This window comes from Pipistrellus hanaki, assembly GCF_964339955.1.
Source record: "Pipistrellus hanaki genome assembly, chromosome: 8".
Taxonomy (NCBI): domain Eukaryota; kingdom Metazoa; phylum Chordata; class Mammalia; order Chiroptera; family Vespertilionidae; genus Pipistrellus; species Pipistrellus hanaki.
Genome location: NC_140510.1, coordinates 42,876,821 through 42,904,073, shown reverse-complemented (window position 1 = coordinate 42,904,073; position 27,253 = coordinate 42,876,821). Strand labels below are relative to the sequence as shown.

Here is a 27,253-nt window from a genome sequence, read left to right as displayed (position 1 = left end):
GAATTGTATAAAGTGTTTTCCAGCAGTAAGGACAAGGTCCAAGATAAGCCCACCTTTTATGGAACTTTATAGTAAGATATCTATGTATTTATTTTTTTATTTCCACTTTATTTCATTCATCATGAAATAGGATGAGTGAAATGATAGAATACCATAGTTTCTTGGAAGTACATAGAATGTACGTTGGCTCCCAAATTTTTATTAACATTTGGGAATTTGGGCCATGTGTGAAAGGGAGGAAGAATGCACAAGAGTATAAGGTGTTTCGGTTATCTTTGCTGCTCATCATCACCACAGTTCTATTTATTGAATAATTACTGTGTGTCAGACACCAAGCTGAGCCTTTTAAAGCCCACAAATTTTGAAAGATCATTCACTGTACTTCAAGTCACTTGATTGCATGGGCATGCATACACACCCTCTCACATAACTGCAGTATCTACCAGTAAAACACAGGTTTACAATGAAACACTATCTATGTTGAGGGCAGCCTGTGTCATAGCAAACTGCAGTTCAGTTTAGATGTTTGCTTGATTCAGCAGCTATTCGCTCACATTTCCCCTGACTTTAGAAGACATTAAAAGTCAAAAGTCCATCTAGGTTGCTACCTGCTACTGAGCTTTTTTCTTTTTATCCACCTACAGTTCCTGGTGTTTGAGAATATAAGAAGGCTATAGGGATCAAATCATCTCCCATAGAAAAACATTGGGGTTCAAAATGGTTCTTTTGAGCACATTGCAAATTATCAATTTCTCTTTACAAGGTCTTCTAGCAGACTTCTCACTATTACCACGTTCATTCATACTATTAGCCTTTCAATTAAGTAATTTCAGCCATATTCACTTGTTACAGCCTGTTCAGTCTCATCTTTCTGAGATTGCTAACTACTGACACTTACCACTGAGAAATATATTTTTATTCAACCACGTTTTCTAAGAAAATGAATCTGTTGCTATCAAGCAATTACTGTCATGTTAAAGGAGTTTCTTAAATAGCTCATCTTATAGTCCAACAAATTCATAGGATGTTTGTACCAAATATAAGGTCATATCAAATGTTACCTTTTTAACCTTTGCCATAAATTCTGACTCAATAGCTACTAATGATAGAAAAGGACTGATGCTGGCTGGAACTGACCTCGGGAAGAAGGAAAAGCAGTGCCATTGGGACCAGCCATGAGATAAAATCTAACAGTGCATTTCAGGATTAATTGAGAGGTGCACTTGAGGATTAATTAAGACAGTAGCCAAAGGGCAAGAGAAATAAAACAATAATTTTGTGTAACTTCTGTTGAATAAACAACATGATGCAAATACGTGGCAGGGATTTGTCTCCCCCCCCCCCCCGATAGAATCTGAATTGTTGAATTAAAACAGATGCGAGTGATTTTTGTAAATTAAAAATATATATATGTTTTACATTGTACTGGATTGCTGATTTTTTTATTGTTACTAATACATATTCATTTCTTATTTGGACAGATACAGCAGATGGTGTTTCTCAGGAGCTCTTCTCGGCTGGCTTGGTTGATGGTCATGATGTAGTTATAGGTAAGTCACTTTTTAGTATGCGGTAACGTTTTGTTGATATATCAAATGAAAATGCATCTAGAAACAAAGTTTTCATAAAGGTATAATGTATTTTATGCTTTTTGAAAATTTCTTTTTGAATTCTCATATTTTATGTGAAGGAAGTATATTTAAGAGTCATATTTAATTTTCTTTTTAAAAAGTCCTTTATGTCATTCTGTTCCATTTACCTGGAAGTGATTTAGCCAATAAGGAATGTCACTTGTTGGAAACATAACAATGAACTTAGAAGACCCAAAAGACCATGACAACTAAAATGCAATGCTGTAAATTCTGTGCTCCAAAGTATGGGAATCTCTGGGGTCCTTTTATGAGAGTTCCGCTGTTCTTTCTTTGGACAGAGTTTTGATACGCTTAGATGTTAGTTTTTTTAGCCCTTAGCAAGATTTTTCGTAGAGTGTTTAAGGTTGGAATTAAGGATCTTTCAGGCTGGATCTGTGTAATCAAGGAAGCAAATTCCTAAAGTGTTTCAGTGTTTATCCAGGCCATACTGCTGGGTTGTGGCAGGCCCACTTCACTTTGGAACTAGGGCTTTTTCTGCTACTTTTAGAATCAAAAGAGAGCTCCATGGAAACAGAGAAATCTGCTAAATAACAGATATAGGATGGGAGCAAGAAATGACAGGTGGCCTACTGACAAAGCAACGGAGGCAGAAAGGCTGTAAGAGACAGTCACTGCCTTCTAAGAACAAGCACAGCCTGATTCTACCTAGGGTGAGAGTAAATAGCTCCCCATTCCTCAGGAGATTCTTAGTTACAAAGATTTTATAATTCAGCCTATTGCCGGGTATTCATAATGATGTCCCTAAGTTATCCAGATGACTTAACATTATATTAAGGTTAATTATGACATATTTATTTTGTTGTTAATTATAATAACACTAGTGGCCTAGTGCACCGAATTCATGCATGGGGGGGGAGGGTTGTCCCTCAACCCAGCCTGCACCCTCTCCAATCTGGGACCCCTCAGGGGATGTTGGTTTAGGATCCCACCACCCCTAACCACTGTGCCTGCTGACTTGATTGCCCCTACTGCCCACCCCCACCCCCCCACCCCCTCTGGCCTGATCACCCCTAACTGCTCCCGCTCCCCCACCCCACCCCTGCTGGCCTGATCACCCCCAACTGCATCCCAGCTGGCCTGCTTGCCCCCAACTGCCCCTTCCTGCTGACCTATTTGCCCCCAGCTGCCACACCCGCCCCCCAGCCTGCTTACCAGAGGCCTGTTTCATGAAGATTCGTGCAATAGGCCTTCCTTCCCCCTGGCTGCCGGCGCTGGTTTTCCTTCGGTACCTGGGACCCAGGCCTTCACTCCTGCCGCAGCAGAGAAGCCAAGCTTCTTCAGTCTTTGCTCGAGCTGGAGCCTCCAGTCTTGGCTCCGAGTTTGGGTATGCAAATTAGCCCACCATCTTCGTTGTGTTAAATTGCATACTCATTCCTGATTGGCTAGTAGGTGTCATGGAGGTATGGTCAATTTGCATCTTTTTTATTAGTATAGATACTGGGTTTTCCCTTGAGAATAATTTTCTTGAAGGCCAGTATTTTTTTTTTATCTGCTTTGTTAACTGCTAATGTTCCCAGTACCCCAAACTACATTCCCCATAGTAGGCAACTTTATAAACACTTGTTAGAAATAAACTCCATTTTGAAATATACAGATATCTCGTAATATTTACTTTAGAAACAGATTTGGAATATAGGATTCCATTATTTTAATAATCTCACTTTCGAGAGTACAGAATTTAAGTAGTATTTTATAAATATGAAATCCATCCACTTGACAAAGGCTATACATGAAAAAGTCCAGTTCAGCTTACATCGTTGGCTTATAAAGGTTTCATTGATTTCTTGTATGTGCTTTTTTTTTTTTAACTTCCATAGCATAAAATAAATAACAATGAAATAAATGGAAAAAAATTTGTTTTTTCAGAATTTTCTCTTGAGTTGAAGTAAATGCTTAAAGGCAATGAAAGACCTGATAAAAGTGATAGGATGTATTAAAAAGCTGTGCATGTTATGACTTTTACTATACTGTAGCAAATGTTACAAAAAAAATCTTCAAGCAGAATTTGGATCGAGAGGGACCTGGTGTTGTGATGTAGAGATGACATTCATGCAGAAGCAGAGCCATGTAGACATTCAATGCAGTGTTTGTAGGTTGTGCGGGGGCTGAAAAAAATAATGATTTTCCTCCTGCCTGCTAAGTTTCTCTGGCTGGGCTAATAGTGAGATTAACAGGAGAAAATGTCCCAAGTTTATTAATGCGAATACACACTCAGGGACACCATAAGAAGGAGATCTGAAATATACTGGCAGTTGAGGCTTGTGTGCCATATGGACAGAAGAGAAAAGAGGGGTAGGGCCTGAGACCTCAAAGGGGAAACAGGCAGTTGACAGGTAGCCCAGCCTGAGCCGAGCACGGGGTTAAACAAGGCCCCGCCAGGCAGCCCAGAGACAGGGATGCTGGGGTCAGTCTCGCCAAGGGGCCTCTGCTTGGACCCTCCCTGGCTGATGCGAAGGTGAATGTGTGCTGGTTCCTCTCCAGGGACCGTGCCATCTCACTCTCTTAGGAGGAAAGGGGGAAGGTTAAAGGCTCTTTCTTGGTCTTTTCTTTTGTAATAACCAGCTTAACATCAGTGTCCCAAAAGGCACATTTTGGGGAAGCAAAACTTTAGTATCCTTTAACTGAAATAGTAGCCCCTTCGGTTGTGTTGAAGTGCAGCACTGCCTTATGCCTTGTATAAAATGAAAACTGGTAAGGATGGTAAGACTTCCTAGAGGGGTGTGGGTTTAAAAAAAAATCAGTTAACTTTGCAAGATGCAAAATTTGATGATATGCATGTATGCATTTACTTATCTTGCCTGGCTGGGATGACTGACAGATGGAAATAGACCCATCTGAGTCCCCATTCCAGTTGTTTCAAAGAGGGATCCCAAGGATACATGGAGGCAGCAGAAAAAAAACTTGTTTTCTTTGTCTCCCAGTGAAAAAACACCCATCGGAAATTTTCTCTGCAATAGAGACACACGGGAGAAAGAAAACAAACTCATGTGCAAAGGGGGAGCAAGTTCTGAATTCTGTTCAGACCTGGTGACACGTACCTGATATTTTTTAGTCTCTCTTGAGTAAGTGTTAGAACTTGAGCAAAAGAAGGAGCACTGTGGGTGTTTCCTAGTTGCCTGGACTGCTCACTAGCTCCGACAGAGCTGCAGGGAGTGAAGGGAGGACGGGGTGCCGCTTGGCAGCCAGCTTCCCGGGAAGCGCATACCAACTGCTCTTTGCTCGGTTTTTATACCAGCATTTCCTGGCTTTGTATCAACAGATGTCTGGGTTCCCCCCCCCCCCCCCTTTCAGTGGAATTTAGAGCCAGATGTTGCCATTTCTGTGTCCCGAGAAGGGAACCGTTTGTGCATTCATTTGTATAATTTTCCTTTGATGGATTTGGAGCCTAGCTGACTAGTTTTCACAGCACCAGGAGCTGATATGATCTACAGATAGCCTCATACACCCTGCCAGCGGGCTTCTGGCATTGTCCCTGCCCTTGATGTACTCTTTTCCTACACGTGGACCGTCCTGTTCAACACTTGCCTGCCTTTCCAGCATCACCATAAATGCCACCTCCATGAAGCCTTCCTTGATGCTCGCCCTCCCCAACAGGTTCTGGAGAACATCTTCTCCTTGTCTGGAATGCCAGAGAGTTGTTCTTTTTGCCGTATTTTAGTGACACCTGGCTTCATCCTGCTGTACTTCCTGGTACCTGTCTTCTTTTATGTGGAGGTTGAGAGTGCCTTTAGAGCAAGCCTGTCTTCTATTTTTTTCTGTTCTCTACAATTCTTGCCACACACAGGTGCTTAGTAAATTCACCCATGCATAATTGAATACATTTAATTCTCTTTAGCAAATTGAACACTGGAATAATTCATGAACTGATAATTTGGTCAATTCAATATTATTGTACCCTCTCCATGATTTGTTTTTCCCCCTCTATCTGCCCCTCTTTGCCTTCCTTCCCCCTCCCTTTCCCCTTCTGCCTGCCGCCTCCCTCTCTCCCTCCCTCCCTCCCAGATTGACTTTCCACATGACTGGAATCCTCCCTCTCGGGAAGGAATTGTGGATGGTCTAAAAGCCCCTGTCCTCCAGTACTTGCTGAGGTGACAGTGTTTGTCTCGAAGCATGGACTGAGGTACCTGCGTCAGAGCTCATCGTGGGCCACCGGCTGGCGGGAGATCAGTCGGGGTTGGCAGGGGGTTTCCACGATCGCTCCATACAGGGAGGCCCAGGCCACCCTCTGCGAGGCGATCGATCACAAGCCCCGCCAGCCGAGTGGGTGGGGTCCCTCTGCTGGGCATTTGATCTCGGACCCCCATGATCGATCACCCCAAAGAGGGAGGCCCAGGCCAGCCAGCAATTACACCCCTTATCTGTTGCCTGCAGAGGGTGGCAACTTGTTGCCCGGCCAGGCAGCACTGCACAGATGGCAAGCAGTGGCAGGGACAGGGCCAGCTGCCAGCAACTGGGGGAAGGAAAGCCCCAATAGCCCCTGATCGCTGGCCAGGCCCAGGGACCTTACCTGAGGGGTCCAGATTGTGAGAGGGCATAGGCTGGGCTGAGGGACACCCCTCCCCCATGCACAAATTTTGTGCATCGGGCCTCTAGTCTAATATAAAAATGCCACACATGACTTCCATAGCTAGATGAATTAAATTGGTTGAACTCTTTGGAGAGGCAGTAGAATTACACATATTGTTGCTATTTAAATAGCCAAAAAGCTTTTTGCTGTGTGGAATGCTGGGGACAAGGCCTGAATGAATGTGCAGAAAGCTAGCTCGCTCTCCTAGGCGAATGCACGAGCACTCTCTCTCTCTCTCTTTCCCCCGCTCCCCATTAAATTGAAATTAATGGTCTATGGGTTAATATATGTTTAAGTTTATTCAATTGCAACAGAAAGACAGACAGACTTATAATCTGGGGACCATACTCCCCTGTCCCTAAATTCAAGGCAATTAAACTGAAGAAAAATTTCCTTATAAGTCATGTCAGAAGCCAAAATAAGCCGCCCACTCCTGTGACTGAATCCATGGCCAGCCACAGCCACCCCTGTGCTTACTTACCTGCCAGTTCTAATGGAAAATGATGGGCTATTCAGATAAAAGGTGACAGAATTGTTAATAAAGACATTCTGATTTGGGGGGTGGGGGAGGGGGACAATTCAAAATCACCTTTAAAAATATGGGCAAGTGTTATTTCCAGGAAGTTCTAAAAAGCATAAAATAACATCTGTAATTTCCCCAAAGATGTTCTCAGTTTCTGTTACATGATTATGAATCAGAGCTGCAGTAAACCACTCTGTAAGTCCCGGTTTTCTAATTAACTTAAGTTGGGACTTATGGATCCTCTTTCAGACATCGCTACAGCTAGACTCCAGTTTAGATCTATATTTAATTTCACTGATGTGAAACTAGAGGCAGCTAGTAGATTTGTCTTAGCTATTCACTGTCAGTAGAGTCTTGCTTTTTTTCAAGTATGTTAAATTCTATTTTAATGTGTTCATCTTTTAACTCTGGAATCAGATATGCCTTAAGATTATATTCAATCTAGCCAACTTTCTGACGATAGAATTACAATAAGCTCCAGATTACTGGTCCCTATTTCTAACAGAGACTATCTTTCCAGTGGAAGTAAAGTAGGTTTACTTTTCTAAAGGAAACCTAGTCTTTGTGATGGTACACATTTTTCAAACACCACCAGGTATGGAGGATTGAAATTAAATGGCTCTTTTCCTGATAGTATTCTCCATTAGAAGATTGATCTGTCTTTGGCTAGTTATAGTGCATGCTTATGTGTGTGTTTGTGTGTGGTTTACCCACTTTGGAAATCTCTGGGCTTACATGAATTTAACTATTCCATCAATAGTGCAATATTGTAGATGTAAATAGATGTCCACTTGTGCTTATTAATAGATTGATAGATATAATCCCAAACCGAATCTCCCTGCCATTTGTTTTATACACACTATTAGGAGAAATAAAAAATAAGTCACTGCCTCCTCCTGATTTCTTATATAATGGAAAGCAGAATTCCTTGTCTACCCAATCAAAATACGTTAGAATAAATAAAACCAGGTCAACATTTTGATGCAATATGGGCTTATCACTATTTTTGGCTTCAGGTTTCATTATAATCTTACATTTGATCCTATGTCTTGCATTTGGTTACCGTTTTTAAAAAACAAAAGAGGACCTTTTTGCCAACCCTAAGAAAACTTAGTTTTAATTTTGCGCTCCTTCACTTTAGCATCCCAAAAGTTATATAAGAATGCTTTCACCCTCGATTCGTTTTAAGACAAGGAGAGACCCTGAATCGTCACCCAGTTGAGAAACATGTCCCTTTAGCAGGCTTACATTTTCTCCATTGTATCATCAATGTTTGTGTCTGATTATGTTGCTGAACTAATATGTTTTTGAAGTACCCTCTATACTTTAAGTCATAGCAAGCATTTCTTGAAAGCAGGTTTTCCTGGAGGATCCCATGTCTGATGAACAGCAGAACCACCTGCAGGAATTTGCAGTCAGGAAGGCATTCGAGTAGCTGTGAGTGCAGAATCCTGGGCCTGGCTGCGCACCCCTCTTCTTGGCTGAGTACACCAAGGCAGAAAGTGAATAAAGAGAAGGAGCTGTCCATTTAACTTGGCAGGCATAAACTTGGTCCAAGTTTTTAATAGCAAATGCCTTAATCTTCACCTCAGGGAACTTGGTCAGCCATAAGAAGTTTGTTAGTTGAAATGAGAGTATCAGATTCAAAGTATCTTTGCAGTAATAGACCCCAGGAGGGCTAATTTATAACAGATTTTGAGACTTCTTGGCAGTTTGTGATTGTTAGCTGAGTCTTTAGAAGCTCGGTGTTCTCAGGACTCATTTCTCCATTGGATGGTTGGATCCCGGATCAGAATGCCGCCACGCTGTCTCGTGAGTGTGATGTGCCGGGTCAGAGGGACAGGGAAGGGCTTGCGACCTGCTGAGGCACTAGCCTTGCTGTCCTTCCCTGTGAGCTGACTGTTCAGTCCTCACACATCATTCTCACTGTTTTGCTTCTAATGCTTGTAGTTGTCCATGGAACTGAGAGATAAGGTAAGAATGGCATGCAGTGGAAATTTAACATCTAGTAGAAAGATAGACTACAGATTAGGGGACTTGATTTGGACAGCACTACTCTTAGGAAGCATAAAAATGCTTTAGGTTATTCTAATGGGTTTCTTGGCTGCTGGCACAGTAGGCTTGCTGGAGCTCTGATTTTCTTTCCAAAAAAAAAGTTGCCTTTTATATTGAGTGTTTATGAAAATTGTAATTAGGTAAGGGATGGGTATGAGAAATTAATTTTTGTTATTTTTTTTTTTATCAGGGTGTAATTTTTTAAATGTCAAAAATACGGAACTCTGCACTTAATATAACTCTGAACAGTGGTTTTATATGCTTAATTAGCAGTAGTTAAATATAACAGCTAAGGCTTTTTGACATAATCTGAAATATTCATGCAGTTCAAATGCCTGCATGAACTAAATGGTCCTCAGCCAATTATAACAGCTCCTCCCCTGGGATGTCACTGGCGTCCCCACAGGGATGTGTCCCGGGGATCCTCGGGTCATTTCGTCCAGCTGGGTACCATGGGTGGGCTCACCGGCTCCCCTCTGCTCCCTGACCAGGACACTGCTTGAAAAACGCTCCCCAGCATCACCAGCCAGCAGGGGGCCCAGCGCCCACACAGCGGGGCTGCCTGCAGAAGGTCCAGGGTGCTTCCTATTTAGTGGTCAGAGTGCTATGTGCTTCATGCAGAAGCGAGGAAAAGGGACTGCAACCCACTCCCTCACCCAGGCCCTGAAGCTGCCCTGCTCCATTTATTCGTACTGAAGCATCCAGTCTGCTCTGTGCTGGGGGCACCGGTGAACTGAGCAGACAGGAGTCTTTCCTCCAGGAAGCTCAGGGGCAGACATCAGGCAAGTTGATACCCAGATGCAAGTGGCATTACAAATAGAAGTGCTCTTCAGCAGCGGTCGCCAATCTTTCAGACCTCATGGACCACCGGTTGGCGACCGCACTCTAAAGGAAAAATGAAGTGCAATAAAGAATGGCAGTAATAAACAGAGGTCACCAGTTAGACTCCAGAGCAGGGCCACCCCTCTGAGAGAGAAGCACCTGAGTGAAGTTTTAGCTTCAGCCTGGCCATGCTGGGCAAGGCACAGCTTGTGTGAAGACTTGGTAAAAGGTGACCAGTGTGGCCAGAACAGGGGACGGAGGGTGCCGTGACTGAGGCCAGGCTGGACGCAGGGGCCAGAGAGCAGGGCCTTGTAAATAGCCATCTGCCATAATGCCTTGTGAAAACAAAATCCTAACCATCCAATGTCGAATGAGTCTCAACGTAAAGAAAGCACAAGTCTTGCACCTTCCCTGCCTTTTTGCAGTGAATAAGGAAGTGGATGCTTCCCTCAGCCTCATGTATTCTGCAGTCTACGCCCTTTATGTGGGCTCAGACTCCTCCGCTGCTCGGGCTCAATCCTCGTTTGACTGAGGGGAGCAGGACTGCAGGGCAGGACAGTGGGCCGGGGAGACTTGAGAAATAAAAGCCGAAATGGTGCTTTTTAACATGCCAGGCTGCTTTAAATTCGGAGGCATTGAAAGGGACTTGTAACTTAATGTTTGGGGACCAGGAGAACCACAGAGATACCTTCCAGTGATTTTGTATCCAGTTATTCTGTCAAAAGGAAATTAGGGTTCCTAGAAAAGACAAGATTTGGACACTAATTGCACGCATTTCTTTATATTAATTGGTAACCAAACGGTCTTCACAAATATTCCCAAGGAGGGTGAAGTGTGCTTTCCACTTCCTAACATCGCCTCATTCTCATACCAATTATGGTGCTGGTTCAGGTAACACTTGCCATTGCAAATTCATCAGTTGCAGTTGAATTTAGCGAATTTTCTTTCAGGGACTAAGACCCTAACTACCCACATTAAAGTAGCCGTTCAAGTGGCCTCCAGTTCCGAAGGCAGGCCTCGCACACCAGGTGCTGCTGGCTAACCTCCCTCCTGGGGAGCTGGATGCGGCGCTGGGACAGTGTTCTCTTTCGGGAGTGGTCTCCAGAGTGTCGGTAAACTGGCCAAGCTCCCCGACAGTGCCGGTCATTCCTTCTCCTTCCCTCCCCTCGTCGGCCTTATTCTCTCTAGTTATTTCTAGGGGGGGAAATTTCCTAAACTCTGAGGAGTAAAGGTTAATAAAACCAGGGAATGGCATAGAAATTACCAAACAGGACTCTATATGAACTCCATTACACACAGGCTCTTTAACTGACATCTCCTGTAATTCTTTAAATAACTGATTTCACATTGATTGGTTAGTGGTCAGTTTAGCAGAATCATTTTTCTGTGTGTGTCTTGAGTGGTCACATGGTTTTCTGCCTTGTTCACCGCTTCTTGTGATTAAACTGATAGAACATCCCCATCTTACTCATTAGACTCCAACTCGGGAGCACCTAGGACCTCGAGGTGGAGGAGGAGTGCTGGCTTTCGGATCGGACGCAGATTCAGAGCCCCACCCTGCTCTGCCGGCCAGTGGATGACTTTGGAGGTTGCCTCTTCTCGCTAGTCCTCCCGCCTTCTTCACCCGGGAGTGACCCACTGGGAGGGTTGCTTTCTGTACTTTGATTGCCTGCCCTGGTCATTGTGATGGCGGGGCTCTGAGAGGCGCTCAGGCAGCGGTAGTTATTTCCTCTTCCCACTTGGCAGGCAATGCATCTGGCCTCCCCTCCAACCGAAGACTTCTTTTGTGAAATGTCAGGCAGTGAGTGGAAGGCAGCCTGAGGTTTCTTCCAATAAAGTGAGACTCGGGCCCCCAGGGGGAGTGGAGGTGGAAACTCCCCGTGGGAAGGATGCCTGGAGCACTGTGTCCTTGGGGTTGACCGTATGCGCCACGGCCACCTCCGTGCCAGCAGAGGGCGTTACTTTCTCCAGTTCCTGCACTGGCCCAAGCAGTGCTGGTACAAAAACTATACCGTGAAAATAGACGCTTAGGGAGAGGCAACTAGGCAATTCTTCCTATCAGATAGTTTACTTGTGTTCAGCCTGGAGTTTTCTGCCTGCTTCCCCGTGGCTGAAATTACCTTTTTCTGCTGCCCGTGAGGATGCTGACCATGTGTGTGCTGTTTGGCCCAAGGAGAGAGGTCCAGAGAGAGATGGGAATTCCTGTCCTGACCGGTGTCACTCAGTGCTTGGTGTCAGCCTGCTCACTGACAGGTCGTGGATTCCATTCCAGTCAAGGGCTATCCCTGGGTTGCAGGTTTGATCACTGGTTCTGATCAGGCAACTAATAGATGTGTCTCTCTCACATCAATGTTTCTTTATCTCTTTCCCTCTCTTCCACTCTCTAAAAATTCAAAGGGGAAAATGTACTCTGGTGAAGATTAAACCCTCTCCTCCCCAAATAAAGGGAATTTCTTTGTCCTCCTGAGGCTTGCCTTTTGAGCTCCAGTTCCATAGCCAATGATCCGCCTCTTTCTCTCTCACCTTTTGAGTGCTAATTCTGTCTCCAAAATCCTCCCTCCTTTTTTTAATTCTTGACAACAGGAATGTCTGTTAGCTTCAGGGGGAGTTTACACCCGATCTCAAGGAAGCTCGCAATTTTCCCATGGCAGTATGACTGAGGGCATCGGTCTCAACAGACCAACAGACAGAAGGTAATGCAAAAAGCCTGCTATTTTGCCCTGACCAAGTGGCTCAGTTGGTTGGAATGTGGTCCCGTACACCAAAAGGTCGTGGGTTCAGTTCCTGACCAGGGCATATACCTAGGTTGTGGGTTTGATCCCCAGGGGAGGTGTATATGGGAGTCAACAGATCAATATTTCTCACATTGATGTCCCTCTTTCTACCCTCTCCCTCTCCTCCTCCTCCTCCTCCTCCTCCTCCTCCTCCTCCTCCTCCTCTTCCTCCTTCTCTTCCTTCTCTTCCCTGTCCTTCTCCTCCTCCCTCTCCCTCTCCCTCTCCCTCTTCCTCTCCCTCACCTTCTTCCTCTCCCTCTCTATTTCTCTAAAAATCAATAAACATACCCTCTGGTGAGGATAAAAAATACGCCTAATGTTTTTACAGAGGAATAGCCAGTTTCCAAGAACTCGACCCACTGAATCAAGGGAGGCCTCCGCTCCCTCTGTAAATGCACTGCTGCTGCCCAGGGCATGTGGGTGCTCACCGCTGGGAGAGGATGCTCTAGTGTGCCCACCCCCACAGCTGCGCCACCAGCTATGTTCCTTGGTAAACAACAGTTTCTCCCCAAACTTGAGTATGCAGGCTTACATCTTGTTAAAATTGCATCATTTAAATAATAGATAAAACATGAGTTCAAAAGTGAGTTATTTCTTCAGAAACCTGGTGGGATGCTTTAGGAAGCCTAATGATGAAAGCAGGTAGTTAAAATACACACACAGTTGTTAAATTAGGAATGAGAAAGATAACCTTAAAAAAGTAGAGATTTTAAAGATCGAGGGCTTTCTAAACGGCCTTGGCTCCTACTTCACGTGATTTGTAAATGAGTGTACATTAATGTGATTTAAGTTAAAACATTAAATGTAAGGTTTATTTGAATCACAGTTTTCTGTTTCCTTGCTTAAACTGCCTTTTTCCATTAAACAATCAAATATCCCTGCCACCTCCATCAGATAAGAGTATTAGTTCTACACCTGCACACAGAATCAGTACATGATCTGCGGGCCCAGTGCAAGATGAGAGTGCAGGTCCCTGGTGCTAAAATTAATTAGGAGTTCAAAGTGGTGACAGCAGAGCCCTTCCAAGGTCCTTGCCAACAGAGGAAGGGCCTGGGAAGGAGCGGTGCTGGGGGTGTGACCTAACTGTTGGTGCCAAAGAGCGACCCCTGCTCACTGCTGAGTGGCTAGCGATCCCCTCTTCTGTAATACTGTCCTCCGACACAATGCAGAATATGCCTAACCTCTGTTTTCAAATATTTACTCAAATGCTTGAAACCTGCCAAAGTTCCCCCCATTTCCTCCTCTTAATGAACTTTCCTGGGTAGCCATGTAGTTCATCGCATCTCTCTTGGTAGTCTCTGGTTTTTCTGTGTCCTTTTGAAGGGCATCGTACTCTTATCTGTATTTGTATAGCTGAGTTTTGTGACCCGAAGCACATAATTTTGTCTAATACTATTTTTCTTTGGGTCTACACAGCATCTCTGTGGCTGTGCTGGAGACTTCTTTCCAGGAAGTTTTAAAACAAATGCTCTTTCTGGCATAATTTTTAAGTGTATTGAAATTCTGTGAAATGTACCTTGAAAGCATTATGTTAAGTGAAAGAATCTAGATGCAAAGGTCACATATTGTATGATCCCACTTATATGAAATATCCAGAACAGATAAATCTGTGGAGACAGAGACAGATTAATAGTTTCTGGGAGCTGGGAAAGGCAGGGTGGGAGTGCCTGCCCATGGAGATGCGGTTTTCTTTGGAGAGGTGAAAACATTTTTGAACCAGACAGAGGGGGTGGTTGCACAACATTTTGAATGTACTAAATAAATGTCACTGAATTGTTAACATTTAAAGATTTTCACCTCAAAAAACATTCTATGAAATATTAAAATACTAGAGGGCCCAGTGCACGAAATTCCTGCATGGGTAGGGTCCCTAGGCCTGGCCGGTGATCAGGGCCGATCTGGGCCTTCCTTCTGGTCTGCACAAGTCATAGCGAGCAGTCAAACTCCCAGTCAAACTCCCGAGGGGACACTTTGCATATTAGCCATATATATATATATATATATATATATATATATATATATATATATATATATTTGAAATTTAGCTTTGTACATAAATACTTGGATCAGTAATGTTGATATTTCTTTACTAGTAACCATATATGAAGATTGGTTACTGCACACCCAATCCGAAGAATTTCTTTTTCTTGGTAGCAGGGAAGGTAGTTATTGACAATGCAGCAATTCTTGCAGACAGAATGTTTTAAAAACAAGGGAAGTTCAAGTAACACTTGAGGTTGTGGTTTCATTGTGCTCACAACAGTGGAAAGTGCTGTAACTCTTCAGTAAGGTTTTAGGTACGGGGATGTCCTCTCTTGCCATTCACCTAAGCTGCTGACTGGTTAGTATAAGACCATATTCTACCATGACAGGTGACCCAGTCTGGATCAGTCAGTCCCAGAAAGTTTTCCTTGTGGAAACTGAAAAGGAATGTTTCTTGGAAAGAATTGTTAAACCTGGCTCCGTTTGTATTTAGCCTGTTAACATTTATTTCCAGATCTGTATTTAGCAGATTATAGTGTTTTAAGAAACTGGTAAGGCAAAGGGACTATTTTCTCCTGATTGTATATGTTGTTGTATGAAAACAACCAGTGCCTATCAGAAAACCACAATGGGGAACTGGAGAATTTGAATGATTCTCTAGAAGAAAGTGCATTTTCAGTTGGGGTGATTTAAGTTACAAGGAACAGAAAACTCTGTGAGAGTAATTTAAACAAGAGGGCCTTTAGCTTACAAAACTGGAACTCCAAAGGAAGGGGCGGTTTCAGGGTTAGTTAGCACCTTAGCTGCATCAGTCCCTACCTGGGCGCTCTCCTCTCTCCGCCCAGCTGCCCACGGTGTTGGCTTTAAACCCAGGCTCGTTCCCTTCATTGTCCACACAGGGCACAGGCTGCCAGGGGCAAACAGCGCTACCTGTTCTCCATTTACAGCTGGTGTTTCACAGGCCCACTGAGGAGCAGGAAAGGTTCTGTCCTGGAGGCCCCCAGCAGGCCTTTCCGCCCGTGACAGTCACTGGCCAATATTGTCTTACCACCCATCCCTAAATAGGCCCAGCGCATGGGGTGGGGTGGGGGGGATCCCCAAGAACTCATTGTGAGGCATTGGCTGCAATATTCACTGCTGGCTCCATCCTCTTGAATATTCTTGTTAAATAGTCCTAGATCTGCTTTTTAAATTGTCTTCTTTTTCTTTAATTGTCTACGTTCTATTTATAGCCAGGTCTTCAGAATATTATTTTGTTTTCAGGTTATGCATGGTAGTGTAACTTATCTTTTAAATGTGCTATTGAGATGCACTATTTGAAGCCCATTTTCAAAAGGGAAGGCCATTATAAAGGAGGAAAAAGCAAAATGGGCTTCATTTGTGCTCATATTTCCATGGTGAGTGCTTCATACTTGACAGAAGAGTAAAATCCAGTTTGTTTATGCACCTTTTTATGGATTTGGCATGCTGTATACATTTATTTTAATAGACAAACCTCCTTTTAAAGTTGGTATATACTTGGTGCTTCGTTGCTGACTGTACAGTTTTGTTCTTAACTACTTTTGGGAAGCACAGATTTCAACCCTATCTCTATATCATTGGCTCTCCCCTCACTTTAAGCCATGACTCCTTTTTTTTTTTTTTTTTAATATATTAAAAAATAAATCCCAAACTGTGAAAAACTGATTTAAAAAATTACTTCAGCCCACATTTCCTATCTCCGTGTTAATTTAATCACAGTTCTTGAGGCAATGAGCCTAGGCAGTCTTAATTGCATGTCTCTGTGCCTGTGGAATTCTTTTCCTCTGTTGGCACACCAAAATTGAAATCTGTTGAGCTCCTCTCTTTTTTACCGCAAAGCCTGTGAACCACATTTTAATCAATAATCCATTCTATATCCTTTTGATGTTGTTTTTATTGGGGTTTTTTATTATTATTTGTTTGTTATAGTGCAGAGGTTGCAACCTAGTGTCCCAAGGTTTGGATCTTGCCCACTAATGATTTTATTTGGCTTGCATAATATTTTTTAATTTTGGTATTAGTTGCCAACATTTAAAAAGTGCAAGAGGTGACATAGATATTCCAGTTCTGACTTGTCTTAGGAAAACCAGGAGATCAGAAAACAATTGGGCATAAAATCCCAAGTGGCACACGTTCTGCCTCCTCTTGTCTGAGTGACCATGCAGTGCTAACTGGTGCCATCCTGGTTTCTTTCTAAATACACAGCATGTCATCTCTGCACACCAAGATAAAGAAATTTTTTCTAAGTTAAAGAATATTTTTTCTCAGCAAAGCACAGGTACGACTGTTCCTCTTTGATCAAACTGTGGACGCAAGCAAAGCTCTACAGCTTCCCAAACCCCCCTGCCCTCATAACTCACTGGAAATCACCAGCATTCTTCAGTGTGCACCTACGTGTCCAATTCTGGAAAATATTTAATTAGCAGACTATAGAGCACCAAGTCCTAAACTGTCTCCTTTAAGGGAAGAGGGGTCATATGTACCCAGGAGCACTGGTCATATATAGCCAAGGAGACACAGAATTCTCAGGGAGCCAGGCTCTTACTCAAACATAGCTTGGATGTCTGTAGAAGCCACCCCCTTAAGAACACCCACTATGAGGGCCTCTCCTGCTGATACTCTGCTATACAGATTCGATTCCCTGGTCACTCATTAATACATATTGCTAGAGCTCAATAGTGCTAAACTCAGTCACTATGTGCTCCCCACCTAACATATAAAACTGTGGTGTTACCTGAAGGCCATATTCATAGGACTAGATAATAAAGCAGCAGCAACAACACATAGCCTTCTTGCTCACAATAATTACAGTATCATCCTATCATCCCCTTATTGCTCTTAAAATTTATAATTTTGACCTAACTCCATGGTCTCTTCCACCCCCATAAGACAAACTCATTTTAAATCTCACATCCTTTCCTTTTTTATTTAGGAAGACTATCAGTCCTGAGGTCACCACACACCTAAACCACCCCTTTCTGAACACCAGGGTGATGCCCAGGGCTGAATATTCTAACACTAATGACCACCTCAGACTAGGCCCTCAAAGTAATATTCTGTTCTTGTCTTAGGTTTTTGTTTTCGTTTTGTTTTTTTGTTTTTTGTTTTCTTTTTAATCTTTATTGTTGAAGTATTACACATGTCCCCTTTTTCACCCATTGACCTCTCCCAGCCTGCCCCCTCCCCCACCCCAGGCCTTCACCACCCTATTGTCTGTGACCATGGGTTATGCATAAATGCATACAAATTCTTTGGTTAATATTTTCCCCCACTTTTCCCTGTCTTTCCTCTGGGGTTTGACAATCTGTTTGATGCTTATATGTCTCTAGATCTGTTTTTGTTCATCAGTTCGTTATTCATTAGATTCCATATATGAGTGAGATTAGATGTTTATTATGGAAAGTCCCATCATTGGGAAGAGTGTGAGCTGGAAGAAACACTTATGTTCTCTCAGTAGTGACTTAGTTGGCCGTTCTAACGTTTTTATGATAAATAGGGTTTGCAGATTAGAAGTTCTGAATGGTGTTCGTTAACATCTGCTAAGCAGTTGTTCTTCTACCCAAGGAAACAATCTGGGTTGTCCTTAACATTGAAGCTAGGGCATCTTTCCTCATCCAGGTTTCTATAGTCCATGTTACTTAGGACGTAGAGTGGCTGGTAGTGCCTGGTAAGTGTAATTTCTGGAAAATGCTTATTCAGTGGCTTTTTTGAAGGAGTTTACTAGTGGACTAAACTGCATGCACACACAGTTTTTTGTTGTTGTTGTTGTTTTGTCCTATCTGTAGACTGGTGTGCCCTGGAACACAGAATAGATGACTAGAATACTATTGAGTGCTTAGTAATTACTCAATAAATATTTGTTGAATGAATGACCCAGTTAACTTAAAACATACCATTTTACATACTATTAAAATGAAGTCTTTTTTTGCTTTTGGATTTTGTTGGTTTTTAATCAAATCACTGGCTTGTGTTCACAAAAATTGAGGGTCCGTATTTGCACTGCTCAGATTTATGGAGATTAAGCAGGATGGGCATTCCAGAGGTTTCTGTCTTCCAGAATTATGTCTCAGAAACGAGAAGCTGGGACATAATCGTTTTTTACTACATTGCCTAGGCAAGAATGAATCCATCATTTTTATCTCACCATTTCTCATTAAAAGCCTAATGCCAATATCCTCCAGAGCAGCGCCAAACTTCGCATCCTGCTGACATAGGAGTGAACGTACGTCCGAACAGCACACCCTGGGCCTACGGCAGATTAACTCTTTGGAAATGGAAAACATATATATTTGACTGACCTCCAGCCCGGCAGACACAAATCCTCTGCATAATTTTGCCAAAACGTCATTTGGTTGTGATCAGGGCCCCTCATTTGTCTTGTGAGCACCTGCATCCCACGTGCCGGGCCAATGGGGTCTCGGCCTCTGTTCTCCCAGGCAGCTGTTTGATCAGTGAAGACAGACTGTCATCCTCACCTGGTCCTTAGTCACATTCTTACCTTACTGAGACATCTTTGTGGAGGCAGGTTTTTGTTTTAGTTTAGTTTCTGTTAATCACTTAGCTGGTTTCTAATTTGTTCTTAGACTTTCGGCCTAATGCCTCTGTTCAGTGAACCCTGGCATTATAGCTCGCGTTACGTCCTGGTCTCATAACAACTGGAAATTTTAATCTACTTCACTGCATTTAAAAATAAGTTCAATTAAGCATCTGGGTGGACAACTTTGATCATGATTTCCTGTTGCTTACCACCCTGCTTGTTTAGCTATGCTTCTCCTGGGTGATTAATGTGTTTTCTTTTTTTACTTCAGTATTGCTTGCAGTTAAAAAAAAAAAAAATTGTCTGTAACGTGTGCGCTACAAATGACATTTCATTTCACCAAGGGACTATTTCATTTTTGCGCTTCTAGAAAAACATCCCTGTTTCTGGATATATACTGAGGGATGAAATCTTACAAACAATATCCTTTTGTAATTTCTTGAGTGATTAATCTGCACCTAAAGTGCAAATCTTCAACTCGGCCCATCAACTTCGTCACGCAGTGCTGCCTGGCCACCCTCACCGGGGACCTCTCAGGTGCCAAGTTCACCGCCTCTCTTCCAGCGCTGGCTGAATATTTAGCATCTCCATTTTTACTTTCTTATTCTTGCATAAAAACCAAATGAATTCTCTGAACCAGGTACTGTTGCATTTTGGGGGTTAGGGGATAGGAAAGCACTGGGTAGCAAAGGGAATTGCACCTGAGAATAGCTGTTTAGTGAGGCCCATGTATGGATGGTTCACCGTAAGGATCAATTCCCCGGTGTTATTACCAAGCATTGGGCTCTTGAAACCATGTGTATGGACCCAGGTTCGCCACAGTGTTGCTGTTCCTTGTTTGGGTGAATGACTAGCTTTATTGCCAGAGGATGATCCAGGTGGTGGTTCCTTACGGCGAATGGAAGTGGGTCTGAAGCTCAGAAGCAGATGATGATCACGATGTCCGTGTGGGAGAGCCCTCACCCTTGGTCTGTGCGCGCTGAGCATGCTTGTCTGAGGATGGTCTTCAGTACTGCTCTTAGTTAAAACCGCAGGGCATTGATGGCTCCCTGTCTGTCATTGTGGCTGCCCTTCTCACAAAGCCTAAGCATCGGCTAAGCTTCCCATCTTACCCGCTTTACCTGCTGGGGACATTTTTCTGAATATACCCAAATACAGTAGGGTTTTGGGGGTGTGTGTGTGTTTTTGTTTGTTTGTTTGTTTTTAGGTTTTAAACATACTCAAGATCTCTCAGAAGAAATTTTACGTGTGAATTTCTAAAATCATTTAATGTAATCTGAATCAGTTCTGTCACCACCTTCTATAATAGCGACACTTCCCCCCTCCCCCCCTTATATTAACAAGTCGAAGGCTTCACCTAAGGAAAAAGGTATTATTGTTGTTTTTCTTAAAGTGGGAAAAACAAAAAACATAAAAGCATCGAACAATGAAATAATCCTCAACGTGGCTTTACTTTTGTGCAGCTTTGACTGGGACTCGCTGTCAGGTTTTTGAGTGGTAGGGGTTTACAAAATCTTGCCTGAAAGGCACTAAGTTAAAAAGACGACGATGGTTGTGAGGTATTAGCCTAAATTCTTTCTAAAACGGTCAGGCTGGAGGACACGAGGGCTGTTTGATGTGTCACTTCCTCCGGGTTCATTCCCTATTCAGGTCCCCAAGGGGATCTTCACAGAAGCCGTGACTGCTTCGCAGGAGCAGGATTAGCTTTTAGAGGAGACGGAGGCCCCCTGGCACCTGCTCTTCAGTGCAGGGGAGGGGACCCCAGACATGAGGCCCACTGGTACTGCCTCTTGAGTCCCGATTGTTATTTTAAGTCCCTGCCTTAAAACAGTAGCCATTTGTGTGAAGAGGGAAGACAGCTGAGAGGCAGCGTGCTCTGTGGTTGTTTTTTTTTTTTTTTTTTTAAGAATATTTTCTTTTTTATATATATTTTATTGATTTTTTACAGAGGAAGAGGGCGGGATAGTTAGAAACATTGATGAGACAGAATCATCCATCAGCTGCCTCTTACCACACCCCCTACTGGGGATGTGCCTGCAACCAAGGTACATGCCCTTGACCGGAAATCGAACCTGGGACCCTTCACTCCGCAGACCAACGCTCCATCCACTGAGCCAAACCGGTTTTGGCTTTGTGGTTATGTTTACAGCCCACCTCAGCCCCAGCCGGGCTGTGTGGCCCGGGCAAGGTGCTTCCTCTCTCTGTGCCTCAATGTCCCCGTAATATGGGGCACGTGCTAGTTCCAGCCTCGGAGGGTGGCTGCGGGGATTACCCGCTGATCCGTAAGGCATGCGAAGTCTGTCAGTGTTGTTGTTAATCATTAATCACAGTTTATGTATTCAGAACTGTTTCATTATTCCAGTTTGCAAGGTCCTCCCATCAGATTGAGAAACTGTAAACTCCAGGACTTGCTCAACCAGTGGTCATTAGCAATCAGTGAAAGTACAATCTCATTAAAAGGAACAGGGAAAGACATAATTAATTGGGGGTTTCTTAGAGGCTTCACTATTCCCAGGGTGGCTGAGTGCATGATGGTCTTTGATTGGGAACACATCTTCAGGATCTCAGGCAGCTGGAATTACCTCTGCCGCCGCGCTCCTGGGGTCTGATTAGGATTTCAGGGCTCATCTCCTTAATGATCTGCTTTATTAAAGGATTGGACAGACATGAATAAAATACATCAATAGAAAAGAGAAACATTACTTGCCTTTTGTACAAAGAGAAATATTACTTGCCTCCAGATTAGCATATCTTTATTTTTCTCACAAATACCCTACAACCTCCCATAGTTTACTCTGCCTCCATAGAGGTTTTTATGAAAAGGAGAGATGTTATCACCCAGTTTAAAAAGGCTGCAGAGTCTGTATCCCCTCGCTCTTCTCACAGTTGGCTAATCTAAATCTGTTAATCCTCTTCTTGGCACCCTACCAATGTGGGATTAGGATAAGCCTGGGAGAGGGGGAAGCGGGGAGGGCCTTGGTTTTACAAAGGGGCTGGGGACCGCATTGCCTTTGCTTGTGCCGGGTCTTTTGAACCAGGAACCCGCGCTGGCTGCAACTCACAGCTTTTAACTGGATTTCTCCCAATGGGTAGGGAAAGGCGGATATTCCCAGCGTTAATGAGATCTCACTGCCTTAAATAGCATCGGAATGAGCAGCCCCGACTTGTTCTCTCTGAGGCTACGCGTACAGCCCTCAGTCTTGTTTGCCCTTCTTGTTGCTGTCAAACGTTCTGGTTTTCATTCCTCAGAGCATTACTGATGATCGTCCCCGAGACAGCATCTCTCTTCTGGCTTCTCTTCTGTAGTCGGATTGCTTGCGACTCCTCTCAGTCCTCCATCTCATTACCGCATGCTGCTGAGCCCCTTCTCCACGTCCTCCTACAAATGGCTCCCGTCCCTAAGATAACGGACCACTGTGTTTACTCGGATAGCAGACTGCTGCGCCTCGTAAGGACCTCACGGCGTTCCTTTCCCATCTCTTCCCTTGCCAGAGTGCTCTGTGTTCCTCCTCCGGTTTTTTTTCCCCCCAAATCAATGTGACATCTATTCCACTTATTTCTTTTCCTGCTACCTGTTGTAAAAAGTCGAACTCCATTTGTTGTGCTCAAGTATCTAAGGCTGAAAGACAGCAAATTGGTATCTTTTCTCTCTATCCGTTAGGGAGGGACTGGAAATCTGAAATTCACATGGTTTCATGCACTTGGGAGGAACTTGTGGTATCTGGCCCCTTCATAAATACATAGCATTTTTGCAAGTTTGGTAATCTTTCATTCAGAAATTCCAATATCAGTGCAAGGAGCAAAGCAAAAGTTACAGCAGTGGTTCTCCAGATCGCTTGGGGTTGCTGTTTTTAAACAGAAGAATGATTGGTTTTCCCACCAGTCCTTAGACATCCTCACTGCAGGCTGTCTCACTTCCCCTGCCAGTCTTTCAAAGAATTGTTCTGATAATAGCTAACAAAAATAGAGCCAGGGAAAAAATATTTTAGAATGTAGTAATAGAAGTAATCCTGTTATTTGCATGTTTTTAATATTTCCTACAACTTTCATGATATCATACTATGTTAGTACAGTTTTGGTAATATTATACTTAAAATTCTTTCATTCTTAAAATATGAATGTTTATTGCATGTAATATTTAAGATCACTTTTCTTAAACATAAAATAAAAATGGGAAAAAAACAACAAATAATTTCAGATAATGGGAACAAAAGAATGTTAACTGTGTTTGGCTTTGAGAGACGTCTTCCTGAACCACATATTTTAGATAATCTGTTTCCACTCCCGAAACAAGCTGGCCAAGCACGTGTTGAATTCCAATCTAGAGAAATAGTAGTGGGATAAAGAGCTAGAAATTCTGTGACTGTGGATGTTATGATCTAAATCAGTGGTCGGCAAACTCATTAGTCAACTGAGCCAAATATCAACAGTACAACGATTGAAATTTCTTTTGAGAGCCGAAAACCGACTTCTGCGCAAGGGCCACAAAGTTTCAGTCTTACTGTACATGCACCCCCGCACGTGGTATTTTGAGAAAGAGCCACACTCAAGGGGCCAAAGAGCCGCATGTGGCTCGCGAGCCGCAATTTGCTGACCACTGATCTAAGTATTTGGCATACTTAGTGTTTCCTTTTCTCCCAAAATGCTGTGTTTTATTTCATGAATAAGAGAGAAATACAGGCCTGTTACAACAGTGAGTCTTAGGCTTAAGAGTTTTAAGTATAAGGTTGTTTTGAAGCTTTTGAATTTTGGGCATGTTTATTTCCCCAAAACTATCTTTTTATGACCCGCAATAAGGGCTGAATGAATGTCTTGATACCTGAAAGCATGTAAGTTCATATTTAGTATTAATAATAACAGTAAATGCATAGGTGGAGTCTTTAAGGCTGTGCTTTATTGTTTAGTTAGCTGCTTTCCCCCTAAGTCAATGTTTCCCAAACCTTTGACATGTGTACCCCTTCTATAATTTTCGTAACGCTGAGTACCCTTCATACTCATGAGAATGTAGAATTAGGCGCAGCTAAGCATGGTGCAGTGCATATCCCCACCAAACTCCGGTGCAAAGCGTACCCCCACCAAACTCTTCCCGTACCCCTGCGGGTACGCGTACCACACTTTGGGAAACACTGCTAAGTTAATGTCACGTATCCACCAGCCTTACCCCCCAAGGCGAGAGGTTTCATTCAGAGGCACTACCAGGTGACAGAGATGTAACCGGTGAGCAGTGGAAATGGGTAGTGAAGGAAGAGCAGGGTAATGAAGCAAACTCCTGCTCTTCTGGAGACAGTCTCCAATGGGATGAACAACTTCCTCTTGGTCTGAATGATGTGGTCTGCCTGAGAGAGAGAGGTTGGAGTCCATGACCCCTGCATGCTCCTGCTAACAGGACACATTATAAGCGGCTTTTCCATTGTTAACTTTATTCATACAATGTTGGGGGGGGGGGGGAGGGGTGTACAAACAAATCAATTCAGAATTTCTTCCATAGAAGATTTTCTTTTTCTCCCAGTGTTGTTTTTATCTTCTTTGCCACATATTCTCTGACAGATTAGAACTTTTTCTAGAATTTGTATGATTTGACAAGGTCATAAAAACAGCTGAAAGCTGATTAAAAACCAAGTGACTTTGTTTTTAATCAAGTGATTGTATGCATTGAAGGAGACACACATTGTTTTTAGTCTCCTACAGAGTTGCCCTGTTGTCTTCATTTGTGGTACCTGCTGCATGAAAGTCTTCCCTCGGCAATGGTTGTGAGATTGTCAGAATCCTATTGTGTCTTATCTTCAGGCCACATTTCCAGCATGTGCTTCTGGCTATAAGATTCCTCTTGGGATTTAGACACCCAGTGTAATTAAATAGACCTTTTTGCTGTAAATGGTAAAGACCTGCAAGGGCTTTCTTTGTGCCTCTAGAAATCAAAGTTGGATGGATTTCCTGTATCTTTTCTCTTCGGCCTTCTTGATATGATCACTTTTTTCTCTTAATTCTACTCAAACTCGTGACGTACACATTTAAAAAGCTCTAGTGGAAGAGGGTTGAAGTTTCTGAACTGTACAGGAAACTCTAGGTGATTTTCTAAGATATGAGCAGAAGGGGTGTGTGTGTGTGTGTGTGTGTGTGTGTGTGATTTACTAGATGTGCTAGAAGATCTGATAGGCACTCTCTGAACAGCTTATGTCTAGAATGCAGAAATACCTGTGGTTCCTTAACAAAGGCATTTTGGTTTTATTAGAAAAAGCCCTCTACTTAATCCAAAAAACCCACTTGTATTTATGGAAATCCTTAATACTTTCATACACTCTTTTGCTTCACATTTCCAATACCCTTTTACTTTTTTTAGTCAGAAGTCAGCCATTAAAATACTCTTCCAAAATATGCACGTGGGAAAATGAACTACTAGGGAAATGCAAATTAAAACTAAAGTGAAATACTACTCTTACACATTAATTAGGATGGCTAAAATTTAAATGACTCATTATACCAAGTGTTGGCAAGTATGTAAGAAACTGATAGTCTCAGACAATGCTGGTAGAAATATAAAAATGGTACAATAGCCCTAGAAAACATTTGGACTTTTTTTTTAAGTTAAACATTCATCTACCATATGTTCTACCCAAGTGTACACAAACACTTGTAAAAGCTTTATTTGTAAACAACCCAAACATCCATCAAGCACTGACTATATAAAAACAAACTGTAGTACAACCATACAATGGAATGCTACTTAGCAATAAATAGTAATGAATTATTGATAAATGCTGCAACATAGATATATTTCAAAGTAATTATGATGTGTGAGAAAATGAGTATACACTATCTATGACTCCATTTGTATAAAATTGTAGGAAAATGTGTATTAATCTATAGTGACAGGGTTATTTTCTGGAGAGAGAAGAAAGAAGGGCAGGGAGGGAAGATGGGGAGAGTAACAAAGGGCGTGAGGAAATGTTTGGATGTGATAAATACGTTTATTATCTTTCATATGGTGTTGGTTTCACTAATGTGTGCACATGTCAAAACTTACCAAATTGTACACTTTATATATGTGCAGTTTATTATTTGTCTACTATAATAAGACTGTTACAAAAACATACAAAAGGCCCTATCTCTAAGATGTTACTAAGCGTTTAGGACAGTGATTGTTAAGATTCTAAGGGACATGATCCCATTGAGAGTCTGGTGAAAGCTACATAAACCCTCTCCCCAGAAATATGCACACAGAGTTTTGCCTGCAATGTAGAGGGTTATAACACTGAAAACTCCAAATCAAGACATTATAGAATTCTTTATATTTTTTGAAGAACCAAAGCACTTTTTAATAGCTTTATCTTCCAAGCAATAACCCTCTTTGTTTTTCCAAAGCAAACAAATTAATTCTTCCGTTCATCTCAGATGAATGTTGGGTATTCTTGGCAGGCATGATATTAAAGTTTAGACATTCTTCATATAGTTTTGTGTTGTTTTTTTTTTTACTTTCTTTGTCCTCATTCTAAAGAGGATTAAACTGTACACACTGTTTCTACTAGCTAAATGAAGCTTCAATAATTATACCATTTCATTGCTTTCAAAATGTGCAGTGATAGATAGCATGATGATTATTGGACACTTCCATTAACACATTGTGGTCCAGTTCATAAAACTCTCTTTTAAAGACAGTCAAGGACATTTAGTATCAGAATATCAATGTTACGATTATACTTTAAAGGATAGATTTGATTCCAGCCAGTTTATCTATTTTAAGCTATTTCACAATTTTTTTATTATGCCAAGATAGCTCTAAAGAACTGGAATTTACCTGAACTTTAAGGAGAATGGCAAGTGTATTTCCATTTATTTCCCCTAATCTTTTCCTGTTATATGTAAATAATTACTAATATTCAAGTGTATTTGACATTTTGGTCTCAAAGCTGCTTGCTTATAGTACCTGTAACATTCTCAAAATCTCTTCTAATTACTGTGGTTGTTTTTTTTATATCACCATCCAGAATTCTGAGTGAAATGCAAAGAAAATGCTGTGCAATATACATATTCCCCATTTCCTTTATAATATTCCATTTATGATTTACACTGTCTTATACACTTGATAAGGGAAATGGCCTTCTTAAGTGATTTTCGCCAGTTCATCCTTGGACAGAGTCTTAAGGTTTTCTAAGAAAAAACCTCAGAGACATAGATTCACATGCAAGCAGCTCTTTGAGGCAAAAGCTTTCATGATCAACCTCTGTGAAGCAATACAGGAAGTAGATTTTGGCAGATGGAGGAATTAAACTGCTTTTGAATCACAGCAAATACCTCAGCTAAGTCCACAGGGCGCTTTGG

The 27,253-nt window shown here is 42.4% G+C and overlaps 1 protein-coding gene across 1 annotated transcript in view; it reads left to right on the top strand.

The window, feature by feature from the left end:
- STK39 (serine/threonine kinase 39) overlaps positions 1-27,253 on the top strand; it is a 252,613-nt gene that overhangs the window by 205,055 nt on the left and 20,305 nt on the right. Inside the window, exon 16 of the mRNA XM_084892329.1 lies at positions 1,482-1,550. Within this exon, the coding sequence (XP_084748455.1) occupies positions 1,482-1,550 (69 nt within the window). The remainder of the gene's footprint in view (positions 1-1,481; positions 1,551-27,253) is intronic.